The sequence below is a fragment of the Scyliorhinus torazame genome, chromosome 13 (genome assembly GCF_047496885.1).
Source record: "Scyliorhinus torazame isolate Kashiwa2021f chromosome 13, sScyTor2.1, whole genome shotgun sequence".
NCBI classification, from domain to species: Eukaryota; Metazoa; Chordata; class Chondrichthyes; order Carcharhiniformes; family Scyliorhinidae; genus Scyliorhinus; species Scyliorhinus torazame.
In genome coordinates, this window is record NC_092719.1 from 26,628,299 (window position 1) to 26,642,676 (window position 14,378).

The following is a 14,378-nucleotide window of genomic DNA, read 5'->3' on the forward strand; positions in this document are numbered from 1 at the left end:
GTTCAGCCACCCACCTGATGTCTTGTAGAAGTTTCAAGGTAACGATGACCTTGGTGACAGGCAGTCTGGTCCAGCTACTTCCGAATCAAGGAAAGGCCTTAGCCAGATATAATCTCCCATACTGGTGCTACTAGCCAAAACATTAGCAGACCTAACACGACAGGTTCAACAAGGAGAGCGGCAGTTCGTTAACCCCACACCAGTGTCTCCCCCCCAAAAAAAGGAATCCCGACTCCAATTGAGCACCTAGGTTCCAGCCTGTGACCAACACTGGGGAGGTATGTCATATTACCTCCTCCCCCAAGGTGCATTGTGATAATATCTGTTGGGACTGAATTCCAGTAGTTTCTGCCTGACGTCCGAAGTGAACAGAACTCCAGCCTGTGTTGTCTACCCTCAGGGCGATGGCAGCAGAGAGAGCTCGGACCCTCATCAAAGCTGCCGACTGCTGGAACTTGTGCCTCCCAACTGACTCACTCTGGATGTCTTTTCCTGGCAGTCTCACGCTGAAAGACGAAGCATTCTACAGTCTGCCAACCTTCCCTCAGGAGGAACACTCCAGTTGACTCCTGATTCTGGACTCCGGACGCATGTACAACCAATTTGTATTTATTCCGTAAGCCCTCTCATGCGTGTGTAAAAATAAACCAACCCTATTCTTTTCACCTTACCTCGAGTGTGCTATGCCAGTGATTAATAGAGGACTGGAACATTCCCAAATTTAAGGATTGGGGAAAATACATTTATAAAGGGGGAATTCAGGAGAATAAGAAAAAACACCTTTTGCGGACGGAGAGTGCGGAAATCAAGTCAGTTTAAATTCAACCCCCTCCTGTCCACGACAATCGGTGATCCACATTGGCCCACCACCAATTTCCCATGGCAATTAGCTGTGGGAAAGTGATGCATTCCGGAAATAAATGAAAAATCAATCTGAACAGAAGAGGAGTTCCTTGGAAGGAGCCCAATGTCTTCACAAGGCTCCTGAGGTGAAGTGGAAGTTTTCCGATTGTGCTAAATCTCCCAGATCATTCCTGACACAGTCAAGATGATTGACTGTTGGGGTCCCGTCTCCTGAAGATGCTGAATCATGTTGAGGTGCTGTTCCAGACCAGGAGTGCTTTGTTACCTCAACGGCGTGGCCATTTTTCAAGCGTCAGCAGGACGGTCAGAGGGAGTGCATCACTGCAAAGTCAACTGTGTCTTCATCTAATGCATGTACATGTGTGCTCCGGACAGTGAGTAGGAGCAGGAACCCTCTTCAGTCCAAGCATCAACGATGGGCGAGATGGGAATGTGGAGTTAGAATGGAACTTCAACCTTGCTAATCTGAAGGCCCAGGCCATTGAGTTAATTAGGGGACTTCTCATTCATTCATGTATGTGCAACATAATAGTTTGCAAGAAGAATTTCTCCAAGGGGTACTATGTGTCTCTATATATGGATACATTTATTTCATCTTGCATGTACAAAATAATCAACCAGCGATTAATTAGTGCAATTAGTTCTATCAATCAATTTAAGCTTTGCTCACAGTGATATAATCAGGAGCAATTTTCAGTTTTTGGGGGAGGTCATCAAACTTATTAACAAACACAACGCACACTGCAGCACCTTAAACCCAATACCAACATCCCATAGCACCTCCGTCCAGCAAAACTGAACCAAGAACTGTTTAGATGTGCAAGATTTAATATGTCCACATTAAAATTCTGTTAAACTATCACACCCTCTGTTTTGGATTTCTTTCTGTTCAGAAGGCTGAAGGGATGATCTATTAAATTATTTCAAATCATTAAATGATTTGTTAGGGTAGATAAAGAAACAATTTCTTGGTGTGGGGAAATTCAGATAAAATGTTACAATTACAGAGCCTGGACATTTGACGATGAAATGAGACAGGTAGTGGAAATTTGGAACTCTATTCCCTCAAAAGAATTTGGGTATAGGTCGTCAAGTGGAGCTTCCAAGATAGAAATTTGTGGATTTTTGTTGCTGAAGAGTGTGGATAATTGGAGTTGAGGTGCAGATCATCAATGATCAAACACAATGGCAAACGGGCTCAAAGTGTCTCTTCCTGTTCCTATGTTCTTGTCTCGCCAGAGAAAAAGCAAAAATGCCCTTATCCAAGGACAGATGTCATAGGTAGGTTCTTTACTCAGAGAGTAGTAAGGGCGTGGAATGCCCTGCCTGCAACAGTAGTGGACTCGCCAACACTAAGGGTATTCAAATGGTCATTGGATAGACATATGGACGATAAGGGAATAGTGTAAATGGGCTTTAGAGTGGTTTCACAGGTCGGCGCAACATCGAGGGCCGAAGGGCCTGTACTGCGCTGTAATGTTCTATGTTCTAAGTCACTTCCCCTCTGTCCGTCTCCCCACCTCCCTGCAATTTGCAGGCCTTCAAAACCCAACCTCAATGTCAGCTAAACAAAACGTTAACCAATGACCTTGTTGCAGGAGAACTTCAAGGTTGGAGGAAGCAGGGAGATGAGGTACAGTATTGTTTAGATGTCATTAAGATTGGGTTTTAAAAGCCTGTACTTTGTAGGGGGGGAGGAGGGGGAGGGGGGGAGGGGGAGGGGGGGGGGGGGGGGGAGATGGACTGGTGGGATGAGTTCTACAGTTCTTAGGCCCTGGGAAAGAATGAATTTGTGTTATTCTGTGCCTCCATTTCAACATTGTGTGGATGACAGGTTGAGTGGGTGGGATAGGCGGCTTGGAAGTTAGGATTGCAACATTATCAATAGTGACTGGTCAAACAATTAGGGAGAAACATAAAACATTGCTGCGATTAATCAAAATTCAACACAATGATTTGATTTTTTCCCGCAGAGTACAGTGTGCCAGACCCCTCCTAACCGGGAATTGCTTTTCCTCTCAAAGGGGGGTAAACCTCTTTAATTCATCAGCAATTGCCCGAATTCACCTTGGATTGCAGATGCCAAGACTCTGCTAGAGACTTGGCCCATCTCCTGACTCCACTTCAGCACTGCCCCCACAAGAGGTTCAACTTGAGATCAGCAAGTGTTACTAAAGCGGTTGTTAGGTTGTATTTTGCATTCTTTCATTCTTCCAGTCAATAGGCCTGCCTGCAGCAGCCTGGCCGCGGGCTGCAACCGGGGTTAATGCAGGGTTCAAGAGCCGGGTCACTTCCTCTGTCGATTTGGCTTTCGCCAAACTCCATTTCCGACTCAAATTTGAGCTTTTCCTTGTGGATCGCATCAATTATCTGGCTGTAATTGGGAATGTCAAAACTGTTGAGTGGGTAGTTCTCAGAAGGGTCTGCTTCCAGGTCAAAGAGCAGAGGAGGATCGTGGGAGGTGAGTAGGGCGTTCCAGTGGCAATCATGGTCTGGGGTGCTGTCACTGTGGGTGGAACCTGGTGGGAGGAGGAATGGAAATTCTGTTAAAACCTTTCTTCAGAAACGGTAATAAATGATCTGGACGGTGTCCCGGCTGAGATGGGCCGGAAAATAAATACATATCTAAATCATCTGACCACTCCGTTAAAAAAAATAATTTTCTTTCAATGGACAATGCTCTCCATGACTAGCCATGACTCATTGCAGAGGATTTTCAATCTATCAGAGACTCAGGGCGGAAATCTCCAGCCACGTTCGCCGGGCGACCGGAGAATCCCGCCTGAGGTCAATGGATTTTTCTATTGTCAGTGTCTCCCCCATGGCGTTCTTGAGGCGGAAGAATCAAGCCGTCAATATCTGTAAGGAGGTGCTAATGCCTTCTGAGACTCCGGACAATAGGATTCCAGATAAATACATCAACCCCTTTTGCATTTCTACAGTTGGGTGGGGTTACTGAGTTACGGTGGAGGTGTGGGTTTGGGTAGGATGCTCTTTCCAAGGGCCGGTATAGACTTGATGGGCTTAATGGCCTGCTTCTGCACTGTAAATTCTGTGATTCTATGAACTCTGAATTATGCAGAAATGGTATGTCTGCCCCATCCAACTGTGGACAAAGAGGGCTATTTATGATGCTATATATCTCAAAGTGATGACCCAACCATTACCTGCTCCTAAACACAATGGGTTTCAATCAGGGGGCCTTGTTGGTTATGCAAAATCATGCTGTCACATGACCGAAACTGGAGTTGTCCGAATTTCTTTCATTACGAAGCTGTTGGAGGTTATCTTTGGGTTTTGTCTGACCACCAAAAAGAACAGTAACTCCAGTCAAACAGTGTGTTGTTGTCTATCATCTGACCATCAAACGGGTAGCAGCAGAAAGAGATCTGTCCAGGTGCAATTGCCTGGCCTCAACTACACTGTAGATCTCTGGAGCACTGGAACTAGTGTCTTCAAGATTAATACAGATCCTCGTACCATCTCCACTTGTAACTATCACCCTGTGATAATCAACCAACCCACTCTCTGAAGAAACCTCCATTAGACTTTAGATTCTGGATACATGTAAAACTATTACTTATATTTTTATTGTGGTGTGGCCCTGTAACTTTCTTTCCCTATTCCTCTTTTACTGTAGAAGTGCAAAAAGGGACAGATGTTACAAAACCCTTTTCCCACGTGTTGTGTGTGCGAAATAAACCAACCCCTTTTATTTTTATCTTATCTCGAGCTTGCTGTGTGAATTATTTATACTGGATTGGAACACTCCAAATTTAAAGGTTGGGGAAAATATACCACCATCGAAAAGTGAGAAATCAAGAAGGCAGCTTACCCCCACCTTCTCAAGGGTAATTAGGGATGGGCAACAAATGCTGGCCTCTATCTTACTCTCCCTCTCGCTCACTCAGTTATGCTCACTCTCTGTCTCACTCGGTCTCTCGCTCCTTCACTCGGTCCCTCCCTCTCTCGCTCTTGCTCTCGATGCCTCCCTCTCCATATCACATTCACTTTGGTCTAACTCTCCCTCACCCGGCCCTTCTCCCGCTCCCCCGGTCCCCTTCCCCCTCACCCATTCCCCTCCCCCTCACCCAGTCCCCCACCCCCTCCCCCAGTTCCGCTCCCCTTCCTCCAGTTCTGCTCCCCTTCCCCCAGTCCCCCTCCCCCCCCCATTCCCCTCACCCTTACCCAGTCCCCTCCCCCTCCCCCTCCCCCAGTTCCGCTCCCCTTCCCCCAGTTCCGCTCCCCTGCCCCCAGTCCCCTCCCCCTCACCTAGTCCCCCACCCCCTCCCCCAGTTCCGCTCCCCTTCCCCCAGTCCCCCTCCCCCCTTCCCCTCCCCCATTCCCCTCACCCAGTCCCCTACCCCCTCCCCCAGTTCCGCTCCCCTTCCCCCAGTTCCGCTCCCCTGCCCCCAGTCCCCTCCCCCTCACCCAGTCCCCTCCCCCAGTTCCGCTCCCCTTCCCCCAGTCCCCCTCCCCCATTCCCCTCCCCCTCACCCAGTCCCCTACCCCCTCCCCCAGTTCCGCTCCCCTTCCCCCAGTTCCACTCCCCTGCCCCCAGTCCCACTCCCCTGCCCCCAGTCCCCCTCCCCCATTCCCCTCCCCCTCACCCAGTCCCCTACCCCCCCCCCCCCCCCCCATTCCATCCCCCGTCCCCCCGGGTGAGAAGCACACACAGCGATGTGACTGGGAGGTGAATCTGTGCTGCCTTACCTTGTGTGAAGTAATGAGCTTTGTACTGGCCATAGCGCACTGCAAAAACCCCCAGCTTTCTGCTGGGGGAGACTGGATAATAAAACATGGTCTCTCGCTTACTCTGTAAAACATGAATGTGTACAAAGTGATATTGGTGAGAGAGTAGCTGCCAGAAATGGGAAAGAATCCCTTTCACCCAGACTCCACGTTGAAGCACACAGCTCGTCAGACTGCTATCCCTATCTCCGTGCTGCACATCTTTAGCGGCCTAATGACCTGCTGCCTGCAGAGAGAGAGCCACTGGGCACAGGCACCGAAAGATGTGTGGACCTTCTAAGATCGTCAGTGTGTTAATGGTGTCAACTGGCCACAGTGACCTGCTCGTCTCATTAGTGAGAAAGAATGATTTGCATTTTTGTAATACCTTTCACCACTTCCTTGCTTATTCACAGCCAATTAAATCATTTTGAAGTGTAGTTACCATTGTGCTGGAGGAGTTGCAGCACCCAATCTGCGCACAGCCAGAATCCACAACTAATCCAATGGGATTGGCAGCCCATCCACCGCCTTAAACATTCACTCCACCATCACAAAGTAGCAGCGTGTGTACCGTCTACAAGATGCTTTGTACAACTCCTTCAACACCTTCCAAACCCAGGATCTCTACCACCTAGGAGGACAAGGGTAGAGAATGCATGGGAACAGCTGCAAGTTCCCCTCCAGTCACTCACCATCCTGACTTGGAACCACATCACCGTACCTTCCCTGTTGTTGGGTCAATATCCTGGAAACTCCCTAACAGCGCAGTGGGTGTACTTACACCACATGGACTGCAGCAGTTCAAGGTGGCAGCTCACCACCACTGGTCCAGCCCGCATCCCAAGAATGAATAAATAACAATACACCTTCATGTGATCTGTAAATGCTAATATTGTGCCTCTTAATTCCAAGTCCAGAGCACACATTCAAGACAGACAGACACAGTCAGATGGAGAGACGAGCAGATTGACAGAGCAAAAGGCAGAGTAAGACAGACTGACATAAAAACTGACATAGACCAATAGATAGAGATGAGCTCCAGTCGCAGCACCTAGCTCCGGGATAATGTACCGTCTAGGACATGACTAACTTCACCTTCCCGTTATTGAAGAGGACGTCCCTTATGTCGTATCCATCAAGTTTGACCTGTGGAAGTTTCACCCCCAAGAGGCTGGCAATCGTTGGAAGGACGTCCAGCGTGCTGGCCAGTTCATGTGTCATACCTGTAAACAAGGCAAACATACCCATCGTTACCTGAAATGTGACGTATGGTTTGTGGTTCATATGAATCCTGACAGGCACTGTTACGGATTAGATTTTTTGATTTGATTTATTGTCACATGTACCGAAGTACAGTGAAAAGTATTTTTCTGTGGCCGAGGGAACGTTCACAGTACGTACATAGTAGACAAAAGAATAATCAACAGAGAACGTTGACAAATGGTACATCGACAAATAGTGATTGGTTACAGTGTGGAACAAGGGGCCAAACAAAGCAAATACATGAGCAAGAGCAGCATAGGGCATCGTGAATAGTGTTCTTACAGGGAACAGATCAGTCCGAGGGGGAGTCGTTGAGGAGTCTGGCAGCTGTGGGGAAGAAGCTGTTCCTATGTCTGGATGTGCGGGTCTTCAGACTTCTGTACCTTCTGCCTGATGGAAGGGTCTGGAAGAAGGCAAAGCCTGGGTGGGAGGGGTCTCTGACAATGTTGTCTGCCTTCCTGAGGCAGCGGGAGATGTATACAGAATCCATGGGAGGATAGCAAGCTTGTGTGATGCGTTGGGCTGAGTTCGCCACAGTCTGCAGTTTCTTGCGATCTTGGACCGAGCAGTTGCCATACCGAGCTGTGATGCAGCCGGATAGGATGCTCTCTATCGCACAGTTGTAGAAGTTTGAGAGAGTCGATGCAGACATGCCGAATTTCTTCAGCTTCCCTACTGCAGCAGTGCTTAACACAATCCTACCCTCCCTGTTTAAAACAATCCCAATAACATCTTTATGTAGAAAGGAAATCAGTGCAAGTGAGTTCATAGACGAAAAACAAAACTGATGTTTTCAAAAAAGGAACCAAGAGGGGGAATTTAATCAAGGTCAAACTGAGAAAAGGAAGTGATTTGGATGATGGAAATAAATGATTTCCTCTGGAAGGAGAGGACATAATCTTAAACTTAGAGCGAGGACATTCAGGAACGAATACTTCTTCGCACAAAGAATAATGGAATTCTGAAACTCTCCGCACAAAAGCTCTGGATGTTGAGTGGAAGGTCAAAATGGATATTTGTGAGGTATTGAGGGGTACAGAATGAAAGCAGCAAATTGAATTGGAGTACAGATCACCCACTGAATGAGTAACGGGGTTTCAGCTGATGGAGTTGAATGGAATTCCAATTGGTTTTAACAGGTTCTGGGTTACCTGCACAATTACAGTAACCAACGGTTAGGCATCTGGAGGGTAACGCACCTGGAGTGATCTGGCCAGGCCAGTGGGCAATTGCCGGTTCCCTCATTCCCCCTTCATATGTCGTGCCTTTGCCACACTTCAACAGACCAGCATTTCCTCCACGTGATCTTCGCATTAACTCCGGGCTGAAGACAAAATAGAGAGCCAGTTCACACATTCGTATTCTCGCAATAACTCATTAAGTAGAACAGCTCCATCGAGGGAAACTAGGCTTTTTCACACTTCCTGCATTCAATGTCAGGGAAACACTCTCAGGCCAAGCACACGGGTCACATACATGGTTTAGATACAGAGTAAAGTTCCATCGGCAATTTCCTATCAAATACACCGAGGGCAAGTACAGCATGAGTTAGATACAGAGTAAAGCTCCCTCTACAATGTCCTGTCAAACACTTCCACACAAAGCAGTTACAGCTTTATTAGATATAGAGTAAACCACTCTCTACAATGTCCTGTCAAACACTTCTACGCAAAGCAGTTACAGCTTTGTTAGATACAGAGTAAAGCTCCCTCTTCAATGTCTTGTCAAACACTTGCATGCAAAGCATTTACAGCTTTATTAGATACAGAGTAAAGCTCCCTTTACACTGGACTGATATTTCTGCTGCGTTACATACCTGCGGTCACACATCAGGACTTGCATTGAGATTGACCAAAGTCATTTCAAATTGGCAACAGCATTGGCCCCAGTGATAAACAATCCAACTGACTGTCAAATCAGGAGTGACTATCAGGTCAGGAAATAAAAATCTGATATCAGTAATAAAACACTATGAAGATGTCAGACTGTTATAAAATCCCAACTGGTGTGTCTCAATGTTAAGATACTTTGTAGAAAAATCCACTGTTCCGATCTGGTCTGGACTAGATGTCACTCCAGTGCCACAACAGTGCGACTGGCTCTTCACTGCACTCTTAAATCACCCAGAAAGATAATCCGTTGCATCAAACTGCTGGACAGCGACACCCAAGGGTGAATAATTACTACAACCTTCATGTTCTGATGGGTCTCGGTCACGGATGATGTCATGTGCGGTGTATCGCTAATTGATCGTACCCATTGTCACTGGTGAAGAAGATGAGTGTGTTATTCTCCACTCCAGCATCCTGCAAAGCCTGCATTATCACCCCCACCGAACCGTCAAATTCCATCAGAGCGTCCCCCACTGGACCTCTCTTGGACTTCCCTGTGAAGTCAGCACTAGCAAATTGTGGATAGTGCGTATGCTATAGACACAGAAACAGAACATTAGGATTGCAGGTCACAAGCGGTGTCTACACATTGGTAAGTTTTATCAGTGTGTACTCCCTGTGCAGAGCCTCAACCAACGGACTGGTCTATCAGCAAGTCACTGGGTATTCGACACAATTCTCTGCCTGCTAATTTTATAGCGATAGGACTGGCAGAGGGAGCTGTCCAGTTCACAAAGAGTAGGGTAAGGGGTACAGAGCATTACAGGGCAAGGTGCCAGATTACTATTGTGATCAATGTCTGCAAACGGCATAAATTACCACGCAATGTCGATTTTTAAATTTGTTCTCATGAACAGGGTCTTAGTGCATCCAGAACGATGTGAAACGGAGGTTACCTAGAAAGTCAATATTCCTCTGCACTGGCTCACCATTAATCTCAGCCCTGTCTTAGAGGTGTAGGCTTCAACACATCAATGTGACATTTCTACATCGGCTATGTCAACAGAGAATGATATATTTGCGGCAAATTAGAGACAGCCTTGTGTCCAGGCTCCACATATCAGTGTGGAAGCCACTGTACTGCCCAATCCCCATTCCAAACTTCTTATACCAACAGTGACGGGAATGTTATCACCACTGAGCTCGATGAAATATTAGGACACAAACCTTGATCTCCCTCCCGAACTGCTATGTGGGTGCACGCAGGCTACAGGGACTGTAGAGGTTCCCAAAGACAATTGGGGATGGGCAGTAAATGCTGGCCTTGGCAGTGATACCCACATCCCACGACTGAATTTAAAACAATAAACTTAGTAAAAGAGGTAGGTTTTCAGGAGCTTCATAGAGGAGGGGAATGTGTAAGAGAGGTGGAGATGTTTAGGAAAGGGTTTCCAGATCCGAGGGGCTAGAGCTGAAGGCAAGCTCGCCAATGATAGATCGCTAAAAATATGGTTTGTGCAACAGATCAGATTGGAGGATCACAGTGATCTTGATTTATAGTAGGGCTGAGAGGGAGGGCGGCAGGATAGCACAGTGGTTAGCACTGTTGTTTCACCATGCCAGGTACCCGGGTTTGATTCCCGGCTTGGGTCTGTGCGGAGTCTGCACGTTCTCTCCATGTCTGCGTAGATTTCAACCGGGCGCTCCGGTTTCCTCCCAGAAGTCCTGGAAAACGTGTTTGCTAGGTGAAATGGGCATTCTGAATTCTTCCTCAGTGTACCTGAAGAGGCGACTAGGGGACCTGTGGCAACTAGGGGATTTTCACAGTAACTTCATTGCACTGTTAATGTAAGCCTACTTGTGACACTAATAAAGATTATTATTATTATTGATTGGAGAGGTAGGAAAGGGTAAAAGCACAAAGGAATTTGAATACAAGGATGGGAAATTTAAATTCCAGATGCTGGTGGATTAGGTCAGCCCTTGATGATATTTTGCCAACAGTATAATGGAGAGGTTGTACTCACGTGTGACGCGTAGTAAAGGAAGAATGGTTTGTGCTGCTTTGTTGCTCTTAGAATGAAGTCTCTCGCAAAGTGATCGTACAGTGGAGTGAGCTTGGGAAAGTTGACCGGCTGCTGGATAATCTTGTTATTCTTCAGCAGGGGCAAGAGGACCACACCTTGGTCGCACTCTCCGTAGCACTTGGTGTCTGGTGGGAAACAAGTCAAGTTCTGGCAGGGCCCCTGGTCGTGAGAGTAGGGGACGCCCAAGAATTGATCAAAGCCCTGGTGGGTGGGTAAGAAGCTCCCATTGGCGCCGTAGCCCAAGTGCCACTTCCCCAGCATTGCTGTAACGTACCCTTGCTGTTTTAGCAACTCAGCGATGGTGGTTTCATTTAGTGGGAGCCCACCCCTTGACCCAGGGTAGAACACACCTGGATAAACCCCAGACCGAGTGGGGTAACGGCCTGTGAGCAAGGCTGCCCTGAGAGGAGGAAGAAGAAAAACAAAGATTACTGACCAATGTAAAAATAATTGCCTACATTAGACCTGCATTGTAAAATACTGAAAATCCCAGGTGTTGGCCCAAAATCCAGTGGACGGTGTGAGCAGCAAAGGGAGGTCTTTAAGCAGCAGACACTGAATTATGCTCAGCTTCAAGTTTTGATTGAGGAGGAGAGTCAGGTCTTGCCTGATTGGAGTCTGGAATCCCTGCTCTGAATTCTAGGTTGACATGAGCAAGATAGTCATGCTCAGTGTGGGTGGAATCTGCTTCAGATGGGCAGTGAGAGCTCACAAAGTCTTCCTGTTTATAGAACATTAAAAAAAAATTCCAATTAAGGGGCAATTTAGCATGACCAATCCACCTACCCTGCACATCTTTGGGCTGTTGGGGTGAGACCCACCATCATAAAAACCCACGATTTACCTCTCCTTTCTCCCTCCAGCAATCTCAAAGATCTGGCATTATTTATTGCACATTATTCATTGCAATTACTGGACATTATTTATTTCAGCTCATTACATTCTGGTGCATTCGACTCCACTGAGAGTGGGCTGGGCTGTATTTCAGATGAAGACCCATGTGTACCCTCAACTTGATGTAAAACACCCCATGGTGTTATCTGAAGGACAGCAGGAGAGTTTTCTCCCTGGAGAGCTGGCTAATGCTCACTTATCCCTCAACTCAAGGCATAAACAGATTATGGGTCATTATCACACTGCTGGTGGTGAGAGCTTGCTGTGCACAAATTGGTCGCTGTTTCCTGCATTGCAAGAGTACACTTAACAAAATTGGCTATTAAGCGCTTTGGGATGAAATCCTGGAAGGTGCTACAGTTTCACTTTCGTGTTAATTAATACACATTGTTGCTTCCTTGAACAAGTGTTCATTGTAGGTTACTGTATTTTAACAGGAATGATTGCAGATTCATTCTGCCTGGCCTTCGCCTCTCCTGAAGCCCGGCCTCTCCGCTCTTTACCCCGCCCCCCCTCACCGGGACGGGCTGCACACACTGGCCGCGCTGTAGAAGTCGCTGAATCTCCTGCCCTCCGCCGCCAGCCGGTCCAGGTTGGGAGTCCGGGAGCTCGGGTGGCCGAAGCAGCCCGGGTCCCCGTAGCCCAGGTCATCGGCCAGGAGCAGCACCAGCCCGGGGCTGGAGGAGGCCGCAACACCGAGGCTGAGAGTCAGCAGCAGCGGAGAAAGCATCGAGCCGCTCCCCGCAAACAACACAGAGGGAGCGAGGGCTGGGATAACACAGGGGACGCAGAGAGGAACAACACACTCTGATAAATAGAGAATAATGGGGAGGGAGAGAGAGGAGATAAAGAAGTAGAATAACACAGGGAGTGGGAAGTCTTCGGCACAGTGGGAGTGTCCACTATAATAATCTTTATTATTGGTTTACATTAACACTGCAATGAAGTTACAGTGAAAAGCCCCGAGTAGCCACATTCCGGCGCCTGTTCAGGTTCACGGTGGGAGAATTCAGAATATACAAATTGCCTAACAGCATGTCTTTCGGGACTTGTGGGAGGAAACCGGAGCACCCGGAGGAAACCCACGCAGACACGGGGAGAACGTGCAGACTCCGCACAGACAGTGACCCAAGCCGGGAATAGAACCTGGGACCCTGGAGCTGTGAAGCCATGGTGCTAACCACTGTGCTACCGTGCTGACTACTTCTGAGCTAGAAGCTATGGCCAAGTTCCATTCCAGCTCTGGCTGGTCAAGGAGGGCAAAGGTGTGTCCATTAGGGAGACACAGGTTAATTATCAGCCTGTATAAAGCGATTTGGCAGTTGAGGCGGGTGAAGGGGGTTGTATATAAACACGGGCCGAAGGCCGGTCGCTTGTTGGCGGGCCAGATCCGTCGGTAGGCGGTCGTAAGAGAAATGGGGCGAATCCTGCCCCCGCTGGTTGCCAAAGTCTCCGGCACCCGAGATTCGTCGGGGGCGGGAATCGCGCCGCGCCGGTTGGCGGGCCCCCCCCGCGCGATTCTCCGGCCCGGATGGGCCGAAGTCCCGCCGCTAAAATGTCTGTCCCGCCGGCGTAAATTAAACCACCTACCTTACCGGGACAAGGCGACGCGGGCGGGCTCCGGGGTCCTGGGGGGGCCGCAGGGCGATCTGGCCCCGGGGGGTGCCCCCACGGTGGCCTGGCCCGCAACCGGGGCCCACCGATCCGCGGGCAGGCCTGTGCCGTGGGGGCACTCTTTCCCTTCCGCCTCCGCCACGGTCTCCACCCTGGCGGAGGCAGAAGAGACTCCCTCCACTGCGCATGCGCGCAGGAATGCTGTCAGCGGCCGCTGACACTCCCGCGCTTGCGCCGCCCGGAGATGTCATTTCTGCGCCAGCTGGCGGGGCACCAAAGGCCTTTTCCGCCAGCTGGTGGGGCGGAAATTCGTCCGGCGCCGACCTAGCCCCTTAAGGTTGGGGCTCGGCCCCCAAAGATGCGGAGCATTCCGCACCTTTGGGGCAGTGCGATGCCCGTCTGATTTGCGCCGTTTTGGGCGCCAGTCGGCGGACATCGCGCCGTTTCCGGAGAATTTCGCCCATGGTTCGGGATACGACAGGGTTGCACCAAAACAGTTGAATAGGGTTTTGAGGTGTTTTGAGGGTTTTGAGGCGTTTTACAGGGAGTTGTATAAGCTGGAGTCTCCGGGGATGTGTCAGACATGAGGGAGTTTCTGGGACAGTTGGAGTGTCCCGTACTGCTAGAGAAGGAGAGGGCAGGGCTAGTGGAGCAAATGGGGGAAGATACAAACAGGGAAGGCACAGGGTCTGGATGGTTTCCCGGTGGAGTTTTAAAAGAAGTTCTTGGATAAGTTGGCACCGCTGTTGGTGGAGATGTTTGAGGACGCGGCGGTGAAGGGGATACTGCCAGAGACGATCGGACAGGCATCCATTTCATTGCTGCTATAAAAGGACAAGGATCCCATAGAATGTGGGTCATTTAGGCCGATTTTGTTATTAATGTGGATGCCAAGATTTTAGCAAAGATGTTGGCGGTTAGGTTAGAGGGGTGCCTCCCAAAGGTGATTGGGGAGGAGCAGATGGGGTTTGTGAAGGGAAGACAGTTGTCTAATGTGCGGTGTCTGTTGAATGTGATGCTCTCTCTGAAGGAAGGCATGGAGGTGGAAGTGGTGGTGGCATTGGATGCAGAGAAGGTGTTTGACCGTGTG

The 14,378-nt window shown here is 48.9% G+C and overlaps 1 protein-coding gene across 1 annotated transcript; it reads right to left on the bottom strand.

Annotated features, from left to right (window-relative positions):
* Positions 1–1,431: 1,431 nt before the first annotated feature.
* Positions 1,432–12,552, bottom strand: arsa (arylsulfatase A). Its single transcript, XM_072471214.1, has 7 exons — positions 12,193–12,552; positions 10,721–11,180; positions 9,118–9,287; positions 8,061–8,185; positions 6,694–6,821; positions 5,578–5,680; positions 1,432–3,383 (listed from the first exon to the last, which is right to left on the bottom strand). The coding sequence occupies exons 1-7, from the start codon at positions 12,402–12,404 to the stop codon at positions 3,082–3,084; spliced, it is 1,500 nt and encodes a 499-aa protein (XP_072327315.1). The 5' UTR covers positions 12,405–12,552; the 3' UTR covers positions 1,432–3,081.
* Between the last annotated feature and the right edge of the window lie 1,826 nt (positions 12,553–14,378).

Coding starts and splice junctions, on each gene's coding strand:
- arsa (XM_072471214.1), bottom strand. CDS start 12,404: ATGCTTTCTCCGCTGCTGCTGACTCTCAGCCTCGGTGTTGCGGCCTCC. Junction 6,822..8,060: donor GCCTGGCCAGATCACTCCAG/GTGCGTTACCCT, acceptor CCTTGTTTACAG/GTATGACACATGAACTGGCC. Junction 5,681..6,693: donor TCCTCTTCAATAACGGGAAG/GTGAAGTTAGTC, acceptor CATGTTTTACAG/AGTAAGCGAGAGACCATGTT.